This window comes from Petaurus breviceps, unplaced genomic scaffold, assembly GCF_028583685.1.
Source record: "Petaurus breviceps papuanus isolate PSGF00001 unplaced genomic scaffold, PetGlider_PUasm1.0 108, whole genome shotgun sequence".
Lineage (NCBI taxonomy): Eukaryota > Metazoa > Chordata > Mammalia > Diprotodontia > Petauridae > Petaurus > Petaurus breviceps.
The window spans coordinates 3,046,132-3,068,287 of NW_027185593.1; the positions used below are offsets into that span (position 1 = coordinate 3,046,132).

The 22,156-nt window shown below is 41.1% G+C and overlaps 1 protein-coding gene across 1 annotated transcript in view; it reads left to right on the forward strand.

Annotated features, from left to right (window-relative positions):
- Positions 1-22,156, forward strand: part of CSNK1G2 (casein kinase 1 gamma 2) — a 103,597-nt gene that overhangs the window by 43,710 nt on the left and 37,731 nt on the right. The window contains exon 2 of the mRNA XM_069072812.1: positions 6,076-6,558. Within this exon, the coding sequence (XP_068928913.1) occupies positions 6,372-6,558 (187 nt within the window). The 5' untranslated portion in view covers positions 6,076-6,371. The remainder of the gene's footprint in view (positions 1-6,075; positions 6,559-22,156) is intronic.

Sequence of the window (22,156 nt, forward strand, 5' to 3'; positions counted from 1 at the left end):
CTCCTCTTGACAGGAATTGCTTCTAAACATTTTGGCCTTTCTTTGAAAATCCAGCCCACTAGAGTGTAAGCTTCTTGCAAGTAAGGATTGTGTCATTCGTTGTATTTGAATCTCCATGCTTAACAGTGCCTGGCATGTAGCACTTAAGTAGTTGTTTGTTTGTTTTTCAATATTTATTTTATTTTTCCAACCCATAAGCATCTGTTCTCTCCCCTTCCACCTAGAGTGGGCTTCATATCACTTTTTGGGCTCAGAAATCTTTGACCTGAAACCTAGTCTTTCTTATCTTGCCCTTCTACTTCTGTGCATTCTCTCAGGCCATCCTGAATCTGGACACCTGGGAATGACCTTATCTCAGGCCCTCAAGTTGTTGGTTTTCATAGTTTGATCCACATGTGCTATAGGAAGTGAAGGAGTTGGAAAGGGCGCTGACTCTGAAATCAGAGAATCTGGTTTCATGTTTAGCTTCTGATTTACTGTCTATGTGACTTAGCTCCCTTAGCCCTCAGTTTCCTTGTGTTTAAAATGAAAGGGTTGTATTAGAAGGCCAGTGAGATCTTCTAGCTTTAGTCCTGTGAATGTATAAATACTCTGTACCAACCCAAACTTGAGGGCTCTGGGTAGAGTCAACCCTCTCCCAGCCTTGAGATGACAGTGAACTTGAAGGTGTATCAGACATATTTAATAAGCATCTACAGATTTGTCCTCTTGTGTCCATTTTCTCCCTTCTCCAACTCTTCTTTCATCTGGCTATAAAAATAATATCACTGATGAACAAGTGTATCAGCAATGCCATATTCACAATGCCTATGGAGATTACAGATATGCTGATATAATTATCCATCACAAAATACATCATGCTTGTCATATAAGGGAATAAGCTGGAAAATTTATTAAGATACCAAAAGACTGAGTCCCAAAACCAGAAAGTGAAAGCCATCAGAGTAGTTATGACATTGGCACAGGTAGATAAAGTAGAAAGCACCCACATTTTCAAGCCTTTAAAACAGAACAGGCTACCTCAGGCAAAGGTCCTCCTTTCCCCACGCACAGCAATAACCCAGCGTCCTGGAAGCGCGCTCTCAGCAGCTCTGGCCCCTGGCAGTCCTCAGCAGGAGTCCTTAGCAGAAAGTCCTTAGCAGTCCTAACTCAAAAAGGGCTTCACGCTGCCGCTGCCTCTGCTGCTGCCGCCGCCGTCGCCACCACCACCGCCAGCCACCGCAGGAACAGCTAGCTTGGCTTTCGCTTTTTCTGGCTTTCGCTTTCTCTTGCTCCGCCACTTCCTGCTACGTCAGCACGTCCAATGGGGCATGGAAGATCTTTAAATCCCATAACCCTTACAACAAGTCAGATCGCCCATCGTCAAAACCTGTAGTATAAAATATAAACAACTTCTGGCATAACTGGCCCTTTACAACTAAACTCCAAATACCTTTTTTAAAAAAAAATATTTTAATGGGGCAGCTAGGTGGCACAGTGAGTAGAGCACTGGCCATGGAGTCAGGAGGACCTGAGTTCAAATTCAGCCTCAGACACTTAACACAAAAACTAGCTGTGTGACCTTGGGCAAGTCACTTAACCCCAACTGCCCTGCCCTCCCCCATCCAAAAAGCAAAAAAAAAATTTTTATTTTATTGATACGTTTTCTTCACATGTCAGTTATTTCCCACCCACATACTCTCATATTGAACCTTCTCTTTTTTTGACAAAGAAAAACAATTAAGTAAAAACATCTGCTACAGATGCATGGAAGGAAGATGTATGTTTTATAATCTCTCTTATACAACCTTTGATTTTTCCATTACTCATACTTCTTTGTGGTTATTCTTTTTTTTACATTTACCTTGTTGTGGTCATTGTATATATTTTTTCTTTTTTCCTTATCAGTTACATGCAAATTTTTGCACATTTCTTTGATATTCTCACATTCATTTTTTTAGACTTTTCCAATTTCATTTTATTCTACCTCCCCCTGCACACCTTTTTTTTTACCCCTTTAAGACCCAGCTCAAGTACTTTCTCCTTCTTGAAGAGAAGTACTTTCTCCTTCTTTCCCTTTCTGAAACTGATCTTTCCCTTTTTTTTTGGTGAGGTAATTAGGGTTAAGTGACTTACCCAGGGTCACACAGCTATTATGTGTCAAGTGTCTGAGACTGGATTTGAATTCAGGTCTTTCTGACTCTAGGATTGGTGCTATATCCACTGTGCCACCTAGCTGCCCCTCCCATCTCTTTCCAAAAGTATTTTAATGGTAAGAATAATAATAATGACGACAATAATAACAACTTAATGTTTATACAGCACCTTGCACTTTACAGTTTTATATATTTTATTTCTCCTGATCCTCAAAACAATCTTTCCATGTAGATGTTATTATTCTCATTTTACATATGAGGAAACAGGCAGACAGAGGCTAATTGACTTGCTCAAAGTCACATGGCTAGCATCTGAGGCAAGATTTTAACTCTGGCCTTCCTAATTCCCAGTACAGCACTTTGATCCCTTATGTCACCTATGTCTTTGGATCTTCCTCTCATTCATCTTTATTGCATTCTGCCTCCTTATTTGTACTCCCCTCTCCGTTAGACCATGAGCTTACTCATCCTTGTGTGCCCAGCACTGTTTCGTAGTAAGCACTCAGCAAATGTTGAATCAAATTCATTATTGAATCACCTCCTGACAGGCCTCTTCTTGGTTCTCTGCGTTTTCCACCCATCTTCTACTTTTGTGCCTGAGTCATCATCATCATCATCATCATCATCATCTTACACCATTCTAATAACATTGTCCTGTTAAAAACCTAAGCACCCTGTTGCTTACTGAATATAGTATAAGTTCGTGATCTTAGCACTCAAGACCTATAAACTGACTCCAACTTTATTTCATACAATTAATCCCTTTTATGGATTCATTTGCAGCCAAATTGTTACTTTTAGTTTTTATTCTAGTCCTTTGTTTTTTTTTTATCAATATTTGTTTTTGTCAAAACTCGAATACATGAGGTGCTCATGTTTCTTATTGAATACCCTATGCCTGGACTATATTTCTTTTTTATATTTATCTTCAGAGGTCCCTACTCTCCCTTTCATCTAACTTCAAGTGCCACCTCTCTCAGGAAGCCCTCTTTGATTCTCTGGGGGTAGCGTTTGGTACTTCATACCAGTGTTAGGTGAATGATGGTTGAATTGAATTTCCCCACCTCTTCTGGGAAAGTGATCTCTCGCTCCTCAGATTTCTCATGCACTTTGCCTGGACCTCTCATTTTTGCTTATCTCACTCTCCCTCATGTTCTAGTTACTTTTGTGTGTATCTGTCTTCCCTATTAGATTGTAAGTTCCTTGGGGACAAAGACCTTGCACATAGTAAACATTTAGTAAGTATTTGGTGAATTAAATTTAATTCACTTCCCAGCAATCCATCTGAAATCTCAGCCAAAAGAAAATGGGAGCAGAAAGGAAAACAGGCGGAAAAATACCTGCTCAAAGAAGTTTTTCTTCGGTACAAAAAATCATTGCCATTGCTATATCTACTTAGATCTACATCTAGGGCTTTGGGTAGAGCCAGTTCTCTCCCAGCCTTGAGATGACAGTGAATTTGAAGGTGTATCAGACAAATTTAACAAGCATCCACAGATTTGTCCTCTTGCTTCCTTTTTTCTCCCTTCTCCAACTCTCTTATTGTTTTATGAAATATCTGTGGCCTCCATTTCTCTATTCCCTGTTGTTCCCTGCTTCCCCAATGCAAATATTTTCTTTTAAAAAATTTCATGATGTGTAGCCACACATCAGACAAGTAGGTAAAGAACAAGTTCCTATTCAGGTAGGAAGATGTTGGCAGTGAATCAGGAGCCCTGGATTCAATTCGTGGCTCTTGCATTAAGTCTCTGTGTAACCTTGGTACAAACCTTCTAGGCCTCATTTTTCTCTTCTATAAAATGAAAATATTAGACTAGATATTTTAGAATTAACCTTAGGCTTCAAAAAAAGCACAAGATTCTGTGAGAGTAATAGATTCCTTCCCCCACCCCCAAAAGAAAAGAAACTGTGTGCTTAATATATGCAGGTAGTGAACTGTCTAGGCTAAGGCCAGAGCACCTTTGAATATACTTCCTTTCTGTAAACTAATGCTGCTGAGTGGAGAGCCAACTTTGTTGTTGTCAGCTTTTATTGATGTTAGCTACCACCTTTTTGAAAACAAAACTGAAAAGTGGAGTTTTTCCTCTTTTACTGCCTTAGAGCAGCTACTTTCCCAGTCTCCACTAACTGTCCCGGCACTTTTGAAAGGAGGCATTTTGTACCCAAAGCTCTGCTCAACCCAAACCCCTAACTCCTACTGATCTTGAGCCCCTTGGCTTCTTCCGCATGGCCCAGCCCTGCCCTCAAACGGTTGTGTGTACATTTGGCACCGTGCCTCCTCTTGACTTCCTCTAGCAGACTGCTGTAGAACCCATAGTTATGACTCCCTTGAGATCACTTCCTCCCTAAGAACAATGGAGGTATTTGTACACCTGCCTCTGAGGAAGCCCAGGACCAGAGCTACTTAGCTTTCAGGCCTTCTGGCCTTCCTTGGTTAGTTTTGGGTCAGAGTTGCTAGAAGCAGCCATTTGGATTTCCCCTGCTCTGACCTGTTGCTATCCTAAGCATCCACTGATCATCCTGTGGTGTTTTCCCAGTAAAGGATGTGTTAGGCACTAGTATTCGGGTGGGGCTATTATTAGCAGTGTCCTGCTACTCTAAGCTGATTCCTTGCCTGAGCAAAGGGCTGGCTTTCTTCCCTCTGTATTCTCTGCCTTCTTTGCTCTTCCCTAGAAGTGTAAGAGGGTCAGAAAAAGAGTCAGGAGACCAGGTCAGCTCCCTTGTTTGGGACTTCATCTGTACAGATAGAATGTTTTTAATGTAGACAAAAGTAGAGTCTTGGAGTACCCAAAGTGGCCTGAGAGATAGAATTCAACTCTCCCATTTTAGTGATATGGAAAAAGTATATCTCCAAGAGGGTTTTGTTTAAAGTGACCTTATAATTGTATCAGATCTGGGGTTAGAACTGAGGTCTCCTGACCCCAGTCTTTGCTTTACATCATATATTTCCTGTCCCTTTTTTACTTTCCTATTTGCACATGACATTTGGTAGCTAAAACTCAGCAGGTGAGTGTATTGCCAGCTGTCTTACAGTTGGGGGAAACTGAAGTGGTGGGATCCAGCAGTAGAGGCATCCAGGAGGGCTGGGGAGATGCTAGGCCCTAGCATCTCAGCCCTTCATAAAAGGATTTATTTGTTCTGTAAAACTTGAACTCAGTCACAAGACCACACCCCAGGACCCAGAAGGCCACATGTGGCCTCTAGACAACAGGTTCCCCACCCCTGTCCTCTGGTCTCTGCCCCTCCCCTAATCCCTCCTATCCTCAAAGCTAGGCTAAATTCATACTCCTTCTAGGAAGTGTTCCTGGCATAGAGTAGTGGTCATCTCTTTTTCTAGCCTAAAATTTGTTAGGTATATGATTCTTAACAATTAACCCTACTTTGTAACTTGTCTCATGGTGTTGTCTTGTATTAACTAACAGTGTATCATCTCCTTATAGTTAGCTCCTGTAGGGCAGGAATCACATTTTATCCTTTATTTCATTAAATATATGTCAGATGTATTGATTTTATGAAGTGATTTTGATTTTATTGGTTTGTCTAGTATTTTCTTGGAGGAAAAAATATTATTTCTTGCTTTGTACTGGTTTGAATTTGCAGACATAAAGGGGAAACATGTTTTGGAAAGTGCACTGGACTTAGTATTAAGAGTTGCTAATGCTCAGAGAGATTTAAGGGACCTGCCAAAGCTGTGATCCAGGTAGTAAGTAGCTGAGCTAGAATTTGAACCCAGTATTCCAAATCTAGAGCTTTTTCTGCTTCCTTACATCTGTTATTACTTGTATGATTTATCATCTAGTTATTGAAAAGAAAGCACTTTATAAAGCTTAATGTGCTATAAAAATGTGAGTTGTTACTGCTAACATCATTATTATTAATAGAACTATGAATCTAAGTTCCCTGACTGATTTCTTCTGGTTTTTTGTTTTCTTTTGATCAGCTGGGAGCCAAAGGATCTAAGCTGGAAGGAACCTTCCCACAGAATGCCTTCTCCACCAAAGAGCGACCTACAGGCAACAAAGATGAGAGCCACACTAGGACTTTGGAAACCACTAACATTTCAGTAGCTGGGAGCTTGCGGGTGACGTTTTCCCCTTCACCCCACCCACTGCCTCTGCCTTGGGCCGCAATGGTGTATTGATTGCAGAAGAACCACGCTTTGTCCTTGAGTTTCGGTGGATTGAGGTTTTGTATGGCAGCAGCGTAACCGTGGAGAGGCCAGGGTATCACAAACTTATGGATTTTGACAAGAGAGGAGGGAAAGGGGAGACGGAGGAAGGCAAAAGAATGGCCAAGACAGGGGGGGGAAGGAGCACCCATGGCTGTCGGAATACGGGGACCAACTCGGGAGTCTTAATGGTGGGCCCCAATTTCCGGGTTGGGAAGAAGATCGGATGTGGCAATTTCGGGGAGCTCCGACTAGGTGAGCATGTTTTTATACTGTTATGCATGCCTAGATCAGGAGATTTGACATATGGCATCAAGTGTGTTCATTGACAAAGCCTTCTTTGGAGAGGAGCACAAAGCTCATATACTTCTTGTTCCACTTGTAAAGTATTATTGCCCACTCCCTCCCACCCCCAGAAAAAAAATGATCATAGGGCTTTAGAGAAGTGAAAATTAACCACATTTGACAAATATGTTGGGGACCTTCAGCTTAGATAGGACTTTGGCCTAGTTCTCTTTGTTCATCAGTGATAAAAGGTGTCATTACCAGTACAATAGATGCCATTACTTTTAAACAGAAGAACAAAAGAAGGAAACTCTTTCCCTTTCTTGCTCCCTGTTCTCCTATTCCAACTTGTTCCTTTGGACAAATAGTTGGGGAAGAGGGTGGCCAGCTCCCAGGAAGCAGCCAGAGATCTGATCACTTAACAAATGCTGAGGCTATTTTTAAAGGAGGCAGCAGCCGTGAAACAATCTGAGGTCATAGAATATATGCAGATCTTTACTTGAGTTCCCTCTTTCCCCAGAAAGAATATTCAAATGATTCCTTCTTAACCGGCCCCAAACAGGACAAAGGACAGATGTAACTGGTATTAGCTCTGCTTCCTTTGGTTCTTAGACTCAGTGCAGTCTGTTAGTCCAATTTCTGCATTTAGCTGTAGGTGAAGGAGTCAGCATGCTATACCAGGACAGCCTCCATGTTCTCCCTCCTCCTCTCTCTTTTTTTCCTGCTCCCTCGTCCTGTGTTTTTCTCCCTTCCCACATTTTCTCTCCCATTTCTCTGTAAACAGTAAAGTTAAACAAATAGAATTAAACGAGTATAAAATTGTAAACTTTCAGTTATCTGACATTCATAGGATCACACATATAAAAAGAGATTCAAAAGCCACCCAGTCAATTCCTTCATTTTACTGATGAGGAGACTGAGGCCCATAGGTGAAGTGACTTGCTAAAGGTCATACAGGTAGTAAGTAGTTAAACAATATATAAATATTAATAATAGCAGCCTGAACTTTTATTAGTTGACAGTTCTGTGTATCTCCAGCATGTTGGTAACTGATGTTCCAAATAGTGATTGCAAGATTTTGAAATGCCATCCTGAAGAAGGATTTAATTATAGTCAGTGTAGTTTTCATTTGGAATGCTTTTTATTATCTCATTCATTAAGTTTGGTGACCCATGATTTGTATATATGGCAGCTCTTCAGTTAACCAGAGTCTTGGCTCAGCTAGATTTCCCAACCAATAGAGCTTGCTTTAGGAACACTTCTTTGTACAGCTTTGCAAGTTTCTCTGTAACAGAGACAAGAGCTAGGAAGAAAGCAACCAGAATCCATGTATATTCCTCAGTGGATAACTTATCCCCATACACTCAGAAAAGCGATTCTCTTTTTCGTAATTTTCTTAATTTTTACAACCTTTTTGCCTAGCTCACAGTTGATTGGAGGGTACTTTAGCAACTATCTAGTGCAGCCAGTACACTAAAGGAATCCTCATTATAACATACTGACATGTGGTCCTCTAACTTCTGCTTTAATCAGTAAATCAACACTCATTTATTATTTATTGGAGATCTCCAAGGAAGGGAAACCCACCACCTCTCAAGTGATTCACTCCACTTGGGGCAGCTCTGATGGTTAGGAAGTTTGTACTGACACTAAATTTCTCTCTTTGCAACTTGCCATTGCTCCCAGTTCTGCCCTTTGGGGTTGAACAGAAAAGTATAGATAGTCCTTTTTCCATATGTTTGTCCTTGAAATACTTAGGGACAGCTATTATGATCCCTGCATTCTTTCCAAAGTAAAAGGATGAGGAGGGGAAAGACTATATGGGTCTGGGTCTTAACAGCATCAACTGATGACTGAGCAGAAAGTTAGAAAAACTATAAAAAGCACACATCAAAACTGAGCACTCAGGGCCTGTGAACAGGGTAATGTAGTGAAAGGGTACACAGTTTCACACCTTTCAAAAGAAGCAGTGCTTTAAGGAATTAAGTATATCTGTGCTATCATTGCCAAAAATGCATCTCCCTGTAGTGTAGATCATAATATCCATCTACGTTGTTCTCCATTTGGGTATAATTTCTGATCTTGCCTTTTCTTAAATAATCCAAAGAGATGTTATCCAGTACATGAGGGGTCTTTGTATGATTCTTTTACCATTGTATGGCTAGCAAGGCAACTTGGGCTTTCTGCAAACACTCCTCGGGCAAACAAATGCCGCCTCTCTCTAGTATATGCATTCTTGATGTTGTACACAAGGAATGGCAGCTTAGAGTAGTGGAAGTTTACAATGATGCTGAGTTATTTTATAAAAAGAAAAATGATGTTCAGTATACTCTGTTTAAGAAGGCAGGGAAATACATAATCCTTGGGAGTAATTTTTTTTTAATCATAGTTTATTTTTCTCCAAGTTATATGTAAAGATAATTTTTCACATTCATTTAAAAAATTTTTTGAGTTCCAAATTTTCTCTCCTTTCCTTATCTCCTCCCTCCCTGAGACAGTAAGTAGTTTGATATAGCTTATAATTGTTCAGTCATGCAAAACATATTGCCATATTAGTCATATCGTGAAAGAAGACACAAACCAAAAGTAAAAAATGCATGAAAAAAATTATAGAAAGTGGAAAAATGTATGCTTCAGTCTGCATTCAAATGCCATCAGTTTTTTTCTCTGGAGGTGGTTAACATTTTTCATCATGAGTCCTTTGGAATTATCTTAAGTCACTATTTTGCTAATAAGTGCTAAATCCTTTACAGCTGATCATCGTACAGTATTACTCTTACTGTGTACAATGTTTTCTGGTTTTGCTAACTTCACTTAGCATCAGTTCATATAAGTCTTTCCAGGTTTTTCTAAATTCTGCCTGCTCATCATTTCTTAGAGTATAGCAATATTCCATTACAAATCATAAGCCACAGTTTGTTCAACCATTCTCCACTTGATGGGCATCCCCTCAATTTGCAACTTTTTACCACTACAAAAAGAGCTTGTTAAAAGTATTTTTGTACAAATAGGTCCTTTCCTTTTTAAAAAATCTCTTTGGGACACAGACCTGATCGTAGTATTGCTGGTGGTATACCCTTTGGACACAGTTCTAAATTGCTCTCCAAAATGGTTCGATCAGTTCTCAACTCCACCAACAATGTATTAGTGTCTTGGGAGTAATTTCCATCACAAATGCTCAAAATAAAAGGCTTTAGTTGCAAATTCTCGGCTCTCTAATATAATTTTTTTTAGTTCAGCTTTTTATTCAGATGTTACGAAAGCTATTTAGTCAAAAAGACCACAAGTTCATGTCATCACCTGGCTCCTTGCATTCTTCTCTTTTGTTTCCTTTTTCTTTTCCTAGGCAGGAACAGCTGTGTTAGCAGGAGCAGCACCTCCAACAGGGGGAGCACAAGTTGCTGGGGCCAGTTCACTGACTCCTACATTGCATGTGAAAAGTCCAAAACATTGGACAGTGCCTTTGCAAACAACCCAGGTCAGAAGGATTCAACTTTTACAGTTGCTGCTCTAATGAGTGCATTAATTTATCCTATGTGACAGTGATCTCAAATCATTGTGAAGAATGAGGTCAGAATAGAGGCAGATGTATTCTGCCTTTGAGATGACCATTTAACAGGCTGGACAAGTGCAGACTATTGCCCATAGTGATACTGGTGACCAACCAAAATGAAGGTATTACTCCCTCAGAGTTTCTGAGGAAGGACCAAGTCCCTTAGAGAGAGTTGAATAGGAAGCATCTCTTTTTTTGCTTTTTGGAGGGCAATTGGAGTTAAGTGACTTGCTCAAAGTCACACAGCTAGTAATTGTGTCAAGTGTCTGAAGCTGGATTTGAACTTAGGAAGCATCTTAACATTTTAAAATATTCAGTAAGACTTTTAACTTTTTAGAATCTTGGGGTAGAAATTATTCGAAAGAGGAAGTAAGGAGTGATTCTTCATTTTACAGAAAAATTCATAACAGGGTGCCTTTAAAAATCCTGACTAATCTTGCCTGGTGCATTTCAAACATTTAATTTTGGGGCAGGGGAATTAAGATGGCAGCTCTGGCTCCCACCATCTCCAATTCCTGTAGAAGGGGACTCTAAACAAACTTTGGAGCTACAGAACCCACAAAATGACACAGAGAAGCTAACCTCCCGCTGAGGACAGCCCGGCAGGCGTGCAGGAATTGGCCAACACAGTGCTCTGGGAGCTGAGCCCAGCCCCACACCAAAGGTTTTAGCCCCAGGGTGGGCCTGACCAACCACCAGCTGGAGGGACTCCAGATCACCAGCAGCTGTGACGGTCCAGAATTATCAACACATAGATGCTAAGAACAAAGTGAGAGGTCAATGCAGTGTGGACTTTGGGACCCAGTAGTTGGGAGTGTGTTGCTTTTGCCCCTGGGGCGAGAAGCTGCTGAGGGCTGCAGCTCCTGGCCTGCAGAGTGTGGGGGAACCAAGCGACCAGTCCAAGGGTAATCGCTCTTGCTTTAACCTGCTTGGATCTGGATTGTGGTCTAGGGTGGAGGTCCTGGGGTGTGCGACCAGCTTGCCAGAGCATGTGAAGACTTCAGAGAGGATACCCAACTAATACCTCCGGCAGCTGAGAAAACCCCAGTGTTTAGTACGAAGCTTCCCTGTCTGGTGTCAGAGACCTACTGTGGCAGAAAGCCCAAAAGTCAAGTAATTGAGTGGCAAAATGACCAGGCAAAGGAAGCAAACCGAGCAAAGCAATCTAATATTAGACTCTTATTTTGGGGACAAAAAGAATCAAAGCATGGAACAGGAGGAAGACAGTGAAGTCAGAACTCCTGCACCAAAAGCTTCCAAGAAAAATACGAGCTGCTTACAGGCCATAGAGGGCCTTAAGAAGCAGATAAGAGAAGTGGAGGAAAAATTGGGAAGAGAAATGAGAACGATGCAAGACAATTATGAAATGAGAGTCAACAGCCTGACTGAGGAAAATAACATCTTAAAAAACAGACTGACTCAAATGGCAAAAGAGGCTCAAAAAGGCAATGAGAAGAATGCCTTAAAAAGCCGAATTTGCCAGATGGAAAAAGAATCTCAAAAGCTCAATGAGGAGAATTGTTCCCTTGGATTTAGATTGGAGCAAAGGGAAGCTAGTGACTTTAAGAGAAATCAAGATGATGTTAAACAGATCCAAACAAATGAAAGAATAGAAGGCAATGTGAAATATCTCATTGAAAAACCACTGACCTGGAAAATAGATCCAGGAGAGAGAATTTAAAAATTTATTGGACTACCTAAAAGCCATGATCAAAGAAAGAACCTAGAAATCATCCTCCAAGAAATTGTCAAGGAAAACTGCCCTGATGTTTTAGAACCAGAGGGCAAAATAGAGGTTGAAAGAACCCACCAATCACCTCTTGAAAAAGATCCCAAAAAGAAAACTCCTAGGAATATTATAGCCAGGTTCCAGAGTTCCCAGATCAAAGAGGAAATATTACAAGCAACCAGGAAGAAACAATTTGAATATTGTAGAAACACAATCAGGATAACTCAGGATCTGGCAACTTCTACACAATATGATATTCCAGAGGTCAAAGGAGCTTGGATTAATAAAAAGAATCATCTACCCAGCAAAACTGAGTATCATGTTTTAGGGGAAAATATGGTCATTCAGTAGAATAGAGGACTTTGAAGCATTCTTGCTGAAAAAACCAGAGTTGAATAGAAAATTTGACATTCAGATACAAGAAGCAAGAGAAGCATTAGAAGCTAAACAGGGAAAAGAAATCATAAGGAACTCATCAAAGATGAACTATAATTGTAACTGATGAAACTTTTCTCAGTATGAAAATAGTTGAAGGGAATAGAAATATATATATTGGAGGGTATATGGGTGTATGAATACATATGTGTATGTGTCTATTAATTTAATAGGAAGGGATGATGCTTAAAAGGTGAAATTAAGAGGTGAGAGAGGAATATAATGAGAGGAGATGGGGAGAGAGAGAATGGGGTAAACTATCTCATGGAAGAGGCAAGGGAAAATGACTACAATGGAGGGGAAGAATAGGAAGGCAAAAGGGAATGGGTCAACCTTATTCTCATTGAATTTGGCTGGGGAGGGAATGACATACACACTAAATAGGGTATCTCATCCTACAAGAGAGTAGGGGAGAAGAGGATGAGAGGGGGGATGATGGAAGGGAGGGCAGGCTGCGGGGGGGAGGGAAGTTGGGAGCACCCACTTTTGAAAAGGGACGGGATCAAAAGTAGAGAATAGAACAAATGGGAGGTGGGATAGGAGGGAGGGAAATATAGTCAGTCTTTTACAATATATCTACTGTGTTAATGTTTTGCATTAGCTACACATGTACAACCTATACTGAACTGCTTATCTTCCCAGTAAGGGTGGGTGACAAGGGAGGAAGGGAATGAATCTGGAATTCAAAGTTTTAAAATCAAATATTAAAAAAAAAATATATATATATATATACACTATTATTAATACTATTTTACATGTAATTGGGAAATAAGTTATACAGGCACTGGGGCATAGAGATCCACCATGCCCTACTGGAAAAGTCAAAGGGGGTATGGGAGAAGATATGGGAGAGAACAGATTGGAGGAGGGGATATCCTGTGGGACTGCAATTTTGGGGTGATGGGTAGGGGGAAAACGGTGAGAAAATTTGTAACTCAAAATCTGGCGGAAATGAATGATGTAAATCAGAAGTTAATAAAGCATTTGAAAAAGGAAAAAAAAATTTGGGGGTGGCTAGGTGGTGCAGTGAATAGAGCACCGGTCCTGGAGTCAGGAGGTCCTGAGTTCAAAGCTGGCCTCAAGACACTTAACACAAAACTAGCTGTGTGATTTTGGGCAAGTCACTTAACCCTAATTGCCCTGCCTTCCCCCCTTCAAAAAGCAAAAAAAAAAAACCAAATAAAATAAAACATTTAATTTTGAATGGTTGAGTTGTGAGGTGCATTGACAGAGTACCTATATGATCAGAAAAAGATTGAATTAAAATTTATTTCCAGCTTTTCCTAGAGCTGTTTCTGCTCCACATAGTGAGATTAACTTATATAGTGTTTTGTATCTGTAAGTGTGTTTCTTGCAGGCTTTGGAGGCAGTTCTCAACAGTGATCTTGATCTCAGTTTAGAGTCCTGGTTAGATATATGAATTTGAGCCCCTGAAAGTCTAGAGGTAGAAGTCTGGCATGTCCAGAAGAAAGTATATTTCCTTAACAGTACTTCCTGTGTGTGCTGCTACCCTTGCCACTTTGGCAAAGCTGCCTAAGGCTTTGGTCTAGAGTATTGCCCATAACTTGTATTCTGCCTGTTTGTCTCTGTCTATGAACTATCTTCCCTTATCATCAAGGGATAATGTCCTATGAGTTCATTGGCCTATTGGTAGTCAGATTATTGGTCAAGATGTGTGCGTTTTCTCTTACTGGAAATCCTAACAACCATTATGTCTGAAGAGGGTTCTGGAGACCACCAGTATCACTAAGGACATGAGCCTAAATGTCAAGTTCTTAAAACTGTAGGCCTCTTGACTCCTTTCATTTACTTAGAGTAATCCAAGAGTCAGATGTCTTTTAAACTTGCCATGATTCCTGTGCTTTTGGTATGTCTGGATCTACTGTCTTGACAGGCTGTGAAGAGGGGCCATTGTATCAACTTGACTGTTCTCTTCATGATCAGAAAGGCAACATGGTATAATGGAAAGAGAACCAGACTTGGAATCAGGTGACTAGGATTCAAAGTGCTACTTCCCAGTTATGTGATTTTGGGCAGGTCATTTCTCCTCTGAGCCTCCATTTCATCAACTATAAAATGAGGATAAATAATGCTTGTACTACCTGCCAGATTTGATTTGAGAAAGACCCTTTGTAAACCCCTTAGTGTTGTAAAAATAGGAATATCGGGGCAGCTAGGTGGTGCAGTGAGTAAAAGCGCCGGCCCCGGAATCAGGAGGACCCGAGTTCGGTTCCAGCCTTAGACACTTAACACACACACACACACACACACACACACACACACACACACACACACACACACACACACACACACACACACACCGTGTAACCTTGGGCAAGTTACTTAACCCTAATTGCCCTCCAAAAAGGAAAAAAAAATAGGAATATCATTAACATAATGACATTGATAGCTGGTAAACATTTATTAATGTTTACTGCTATTACTAAGTGCTGGAGATAGATACCAAGAAAGACAGAAGACAGTTTCTCTTCTCAAGGAGCTCACAGTCTGGCATATAGCTCCCAGTTCTGTATTAGCTGATCTTGTTTACAAATGTAATAAAACATAAGTGCATGGTGCAGAGTGCAGTCTCTGTGCTACAGCTTCAATAAGACCTGGCTTGTCTTCCGATGGAGATTAATTCTAGTAAGGGGATAAGATACAAACTCACATAACTCTACTACATAATATGACAGTAAAGAGTTACAAAACAAGATGCTCTGTGAAGTCTTTGGGGGGGGAAGGTCTTCAGCAACAAAGGATCACAGAAAGGTGTTTTCTTTGCAACTGCTCTTGGAGGTGAGAACAATGTTAGTCCCGTTTTACAGATGAGGAAACTGGGGATGTGACTTGCCAACAAAAACTACTCAGAGCTGTTGTGTAACAGATGCTTGTAAAGTGTAAGGTGATACAGAAACACAAGCTGTTGTCATTCACTTTGAACCTTTGAAAGTCGCTTCTGTGAGTAATAGCAAAGGACAGTGGTCAGCTTGGGGGGGAGGGGGAAGAAGTCACCCATTTTTTTTTTAATAATCATGTGAACACAAGGAGACAAATTTGACCTCCAAGGTATCACTGAGACTTAATGGGCTAAAAGACCTATGACTGGAACATGACTCTGGAAGGCTATACCTTCAGAAGAAACAGGATAGGTAAAAGTGGGGTCAAGTAGCCTTGCCTCTTAAGAAGATACATTGGTGAGCTGGAATCCAGGAACCAGAAGTGAGGTGCTTTCTGGTAGAAAATGACAGCAATTATGCTATCGGACTATACTACAGACCACCTAGTTAGAAGTTTGAAGACTTGAGTTGTGTCTGACACAGAGGCATGATATACTAGCACAAGATTTCAGTCGTCTGAAAATCTGCCTGAATGCTCTCCGCTAAAAGCAGAGCAGCTGATAATTTCTTGACTGTCTTTAACGATAATCTCAGGTAACAAAAGGAAATTCTCATCAAAAGGAAAGAAACTGATTGGTAGAGCACATAGAATGGGAGCCTTAGTGGCACGTGAGCCCTCCCTGTTAGAATTTGTGATCAAGTTGGAGAGGGAAGGTGGGCATAGTCTGACATACACTCTAGATTCTGCGAGAGGGTATAGAAGAAAGATCTTGAGAACTAAAAAGCATTAGGGGAAGTTAACCAACGAATCAGTTCATTAGTCAACAAATATCAAGGACCTACTTCATGCCAGGCATTGTGCTAGGGGACCTAGCATAAAGAATAAAGCAATCCCTACTTGCAAGGAGCTTACTAATGGTCAAGATAAAAAGTATATACGTGCCATATATATAGTGAAGTATCAAATATACATAGTAGTACAAGGAAGTGTAGGGGGGAGCACTAGCAATTGGGAGCATCAGGAAAGGCTTCATTCATAAGATGGTCCTTGAGCTACATATTGAAAGAAAGGCAAGTTAGATTTAGCCCTTCTCAGCAATGCAAGGAACCTAATAAAACATTTCAAAAGGACTCATGATGGAAAATGCCATCCACATCCAGAGAAAGAACTATGGAGTCAGAATAAAGAGAGAAGCATACTGTTGTCTTTGTTTTATTTTTGTTTTGCTTTGTTTTCTTTCTCATGGCGTCTCCCATTTGTTATAATTCTATGCAACATGACTAATGTGAAAATGTGTTTAATAGGAATGTATGTGAAGAACCCATATCAGATTGCATGCCGTCTTAGGGAGGGAGGGGGAGAAAACTTAAAACTTATGGAAGTGAATGTTGAAAACTAAAAATAAGTCAATTTTTAAAAAAAGAAAGAAAGGAATTATATGAAGCACAGGTAAGGAAAGATTGCATTCCAAGCATGTTAGATGACCCATTCAAAGGCATGGAGATGGGAGATGGAGTGTTGGGTGTGAGAAAAAAGGCCAGTTTGGTAGATCACAACAGTGTGGGAGAGGAAGTAATGTCTAGTGATGTTGGAAAGAGATGTTAGAACCAGGTTGTTTATGACGTTAAATACTAAACAGGACTGTTTTATTTGATTTTAGAGATTGGAGGGAGCTACTGGAGTTGGTTGAGTAGAACGGTCACATGGTAAGGTTTGTGTTTAAGGAAAATATTTTGGCAGCAGTGTGCAGAATGGAGCATAGAGCCTTGAAACAGGGAGGCCAGTTACAGTAACCTAGGTGGGAGTTGGTAAGGGTCTGAACTAGGACAGTAGCTATGTGAATAGACAGAAAAGGTTGGATGTAAGATGTGTAGGAGAAACCAGACTGGCAATAAGTGAGGAGTCCAGGACAATGATGAAGTTGCCAGCCTGGGAAGCTAGAATGATAGTGGTACCTTGATAGAAATAGGAATATTTGGAAGGGGAGTTGTGGAGGAAAGGTAGTGGGTTATAAGGCACATCCAGGCCTGAAGCTTCAGTGGAAGGGAAGCATTCAAGAATGAAATTCTGCAGTTACAAAGAGGAGAACATTCCTGTGAGGAACAGAAGTAGGAGGTTCCTAAAGAAACAAGTGAATGCTCAAAAGAACTCACTAAACAATCTGGATTTAAGAAAATAAAAAAAATACGTACAGAAGGTAGAAGCCAGGCCAGTAATGAAGTATTAATACAGAAGCATAGCATGTTTCTTTTAAAACACTGTCAAGAGTGCTAAAGCTCAGAATGAGTCGAGACTGGGAAGGATACCTAAGGATGAACAAAAGGGAATTTGGGCTTTTTCAGAGTTAAATCGGGGGAGAAGAGCTAAGTGTGGCAGCCAAGAAACTAATCATGATAAGATGCATAAGAGATTATGCATCGAAAACATGGTTCCAGAAATAAGGAGGTGACTATTCTGCCCTGATCAAGTCACATCTGGAATGTAGTGTTGTGTGGGTGCCACATTTTAGGAAAGATATTGATAAGATGGAGAGTTTCAGAAGAAGATACTTGGAGGACTGAGGTCCTTGAGTTCATCATGCCCTTTGAGAGTCAGTCAAATGAGCTGAGCATATTTACCTTGGAGAAACAACGTGGAAGCAGCTCTCTTCAACTACATGAAGGATTATAACCTAGCAGAGCGATTGGACTTGTTCTCCTTGGTCCCAGAGGGTTGAAGTAGGAGCAGTGTGGGTCAGAGGAGACTAGAAAAGTCTACCCGATTAGAGGTGTGGAGGTGGAATGGGCTGCCTCACAAAGTTATGGCTTCCTCCTAATTAGAAGCTTTCAAATATTTTTGGTTATCACCAATGTGTGGGAGTTAGTCTGACTATGTAATGTTGTCACAAGAGTCTTTTCCTTTTTGTCTGTTGTGAGGAGAGGGTGGCTAGGGATAGAACTCCTCATCCTCCCCATTCCACCCACCCCACTCCAAAAAAAAAGAGAGTGAGAGAATATCAGAAAGAATCAGATAAGCAGGACAGCCACACACAAAGATGGTCCTGCCCTTGATCTTGCCATCACCCATGCATGCACTGCTTCTTTGTTCATGATCTCTGAAATTCCTGGATCTGAGCAGTCTGTTGTCATTCTTCCTCACTCTGGGTCATTACTCCTGGACTAGCTATGCTTTCTTCCCTTCCCCATCTTGAGCCCTTAGCAAACAATTTCAGCTCTACGCTGTCTTCTCAAGTCCCTTGGTCCCTTATATCACTAGTCTTAACCCTTCCAAGTATCTTCGGTGATTCCCTAACTCTCTTCCATTGCCCCTGTGCACATGCTTCTGGTAGGGAAAATCACGAAACCATGCTAAGTCCATTACAGATTTGTTACTTACCTTCGCCTGGGTCTCACTATACTAAAGCAGTCCTTTTTCACCTTCCTAATTAATGCATAGTCCCATTCAACATAGTGACTCTTCCAGACCTTACTCAGACTTCCTGCTATGGTTCCCCTTCCCCTTTCCCCTTTCCCTTTCAGCTCAGACTATTACCCCACATTTCACTGAAATATTTTAGACCATTTTCTGAGAACTCCCTCTTCATATCACATCACATTGCCTTCATCCCTGTCTTACAGGAAGAGGTGATTCCCCTTTACAGGTAAATAAGTTAGCCCATTCCATCTCATCTTCTCCAACAGATTGTTTCCTCTCCCTCACTTATCTGCTGTCTCTCCCTGCCTACTGGCTGCTTCCTCCTGCCTACATACATGTTCATGCCTCATGTCTTCTTTAGCCTCAAAAAACCCTTGATCCATTTATCCTCAGCAATTTTTGTCCCACCTTTCTCCAGCCTTTTAGGGTTAAGCTCCTTAAGGCCATCTCCAAGGCTCTCCCAGCTAGCCACCTAGAGCTCCTGGCTCCCTTCACACAACATTCCATCCACTGATTGCATATTTTTACTTTTTGTCTCTCACACATGGAATAATCTCCCTATCCTCCCTCTCTCCACCTCAGGTCCCAGCTAAAATCCCATCTTCTACAGGAAACCTTTCTAGATCTCTCTTAATTCTACTGCTTTTCCTCTGCTGATAATTTCCCATTTATCCTCTGTATAGCTTGTTTGTCCATGGTTGTTTTTCATGTTGTCTTCCCATTAGATTGCAAGCAAGGACTGTCTTCTTTGTATTTCCTGCATTTAGCATACTACCTGGCACTTAGTAGGAGCTTAACATTGTGGTTAGAGGGTGTGAGGGAAGGAGGGAGTTTCCTGTACAGTCCTCTCCTGGAAATGCTCATTTTATTTGGTATTACTTTAGAATAAAATTGAAATTGAAAAAGAAAGTCTGAGTAGAGACTAGATGACTTCTTGGCAAGTATGTTATAGAAGGAATTCTTTTTTCAGGTATGTGTTAAGACAAAGTCACCACTGAGGCCCATTTTATCTCTGTAGATATGTAATTCTTAATCCTTGAATCTCAGAGCTGGAAAGTATCTCCAGGATATCTAATCTAGATCGATCCTGAACAAGATTCCTTGACCCTAGTATGGTCATCCAACCTCAGGACACTTGTAGCACTTAGGCCTTCATGAATCACTTTCCTGAGACGTACCTTTGCAGTTCTGTACAGCGCCCTGTTAGCAAGTTTTTCCAGGTACTGAACTGAAATTTACCACCTCTCTATACGTTCTAGCGTCTAGCCACTGATATCTCTAAATCCCTTTGGGGCCAAACAGAATTAATCTAATTTTCTATCTTTTTCTCTTCAGCCTAAACGACTTTAGTTCTTCCGGTCATTTTTTTTTTTCAGGTTTGTTTTTGTAGGCCTTTACCCATCTCATTTCACTTCCTTTGGGCACATGCCAGTTTGTCCTTCTTAAGTAGCCTGTCTGCCCAACATGGAACACAATTCAAACCAGCTTGGACGAGGGACAGTGAACTCTTATTCTCTCAGTGTGGACTCAGGAGACATCAGCTTCCTTGTCTGCCACATTCCATTGATCATTATTGGGCTTGTATTTCACTAAAATGCCAAACTCCATGTGCTCCCTGTTACCTTCAGAATCAAATAGGTAACCCTCTGGCTTTTAAAGCCCTTCGCAGCCTGCCTTTCCACATCACTGGCCTTCTCGCTTCTCCTTGTACACGATGCTCAGTCTTCTGGGTCTCTGACTTTTCGCTAGTTGTTCCTCAGACCTGGGATGCTCCTCTTCCTCACCTCTGCCTCCCGCCTTCTACTGGAGCCTTTCCAGATCCCTTCCCTCCCTCCAGGCCCCTTTCTTGCTTGTCTTTCATTTATACCACATACATTTGAATGCCCTTTTTTTTGCATGTAATCACCTCCACTAGAATGTGAGCTTCATGAGAATAGGGGACTTTTTTTTAACCTTTCTTTGTATATCCATAGCGTAGCACAGAACCTGGGACTTAGTAATAATAAATGCTTGTTGACTGACTAAAATCAGGCTTGCTCCTTGTGAATTGTGTTCAGTGACATCTAAACATCCAGTTACTTAGATACATTTTTTCCCAACCCCATGCCAGCCATATCAATATGTGGAATACAGGGAAGCCAAAATTACAGTTACCAAGTAGGCACTACTTATTATTCTCTGTATTGGTTTACATCAAAACGGTGTGGCTTCTGCATCCATAACAGGAACCGGGCCAGGCACTAGAGATACAAAACCAAAGAAATAACCAGATGATTCCTGTTCTCTGGCAGTGGGCATCCTTTTGGACCAGATACGTTAATGTGCTCATTATTTACAAAATAAACACATGGTAGTTTGGAAGGACCCGAGGGCCCTTCCCTAGGGGGAGAGGATCAGAAAAGACTTTGTATAGAAACTGGTGTATGAATTGTTGTTGCTTAAAGAAAGTGAGGGATTCTGTGGAGTAGAGGTCAGGATAGAATGTATTCCAGCCACAAGCCATGGCATGGGAGATGTCTGAGTAAGGAACAGAGAGAGAACTCCCAGTTTGGTGCTAATGTAGGAAATGTAAAGGAGATTTTGAAGAAGTTGGAGCCATTTTGTGAAGGACTTCAAAAGTCAAATAGAGAAAAAAATAAAAAATAGAAGCCAAATCGAAGTGATTCTGTTTCATCCGAGAGGTAATGAGGCGGCGCTGGAGTTTGTTGAGTAGGTCAGGGACTTGGTTAGGAACATCACTGACAGCAAAGAACAAATGATGTGAAGAATGGGTAGGAATAGGAAGGGCTTTCAAAGACGTCTAATTTTAGTAGACAAGCCTGTATTTGAACCAAGGAGGTGTATCTTCAATGAGGTCTCACCAGCGTGCCTATTGGGGAGAGGACAAAGGGAGAAAGTGATCCCGATCCTTATTCTCCTTGACCTCTTTGCAGCTTTTAACATTGTTGATCACCTTCTCCATAATACTCTCTTGTCTTCAGCTTTTTAGGACACCACTGTCTCCTGGTTCTCCCCCCTTTCTGACTTCTCCTCTGTCTCCTTTGTTGCATCCTCCTCCAGATCATCCCTTTAACTGTAGGTGTCCCTCAGGGTTGTGTCCTGGGCTGCTTTTTCTTCCCTCTTTCACTTCATCTGGTGATCTCATCAGCTTCCATAGATTTAATTACCCTCTCTGTGTTGTACCCTCAAATCTGCCCATCCTGCTTCAGTCTCTGCTGATTACAGTCTTACATCTCTAACTCTCTTTCATATGTCTTGAACTGGATGATCTATAGACATCTTAAATTCAACTTGTCCAAAACTGAACTTGTTATCTTTCCCCTTAAGCCTTCCCCTCTAATCCCACCTTCACCATTACTGTAGAGGGCAACATCATCTTAGTCCCTCATCCTATGTACTCAAAGAGCACCAATGGCATCATAATGTTGGGGTCAAGGTACAGTGTGTTGAACTGTGGCCAGTGAGTCTAATATGAGCTTGGAAGTCTGTACCACAGGTCAGGCACTAATAGTTCATTCTCTAGATTTGTATAGCTCACATTTCTTTTGTGCTTCTGCGATTCTGCTTTGCTCATAAAGCACAGGTGCTTTCATGCA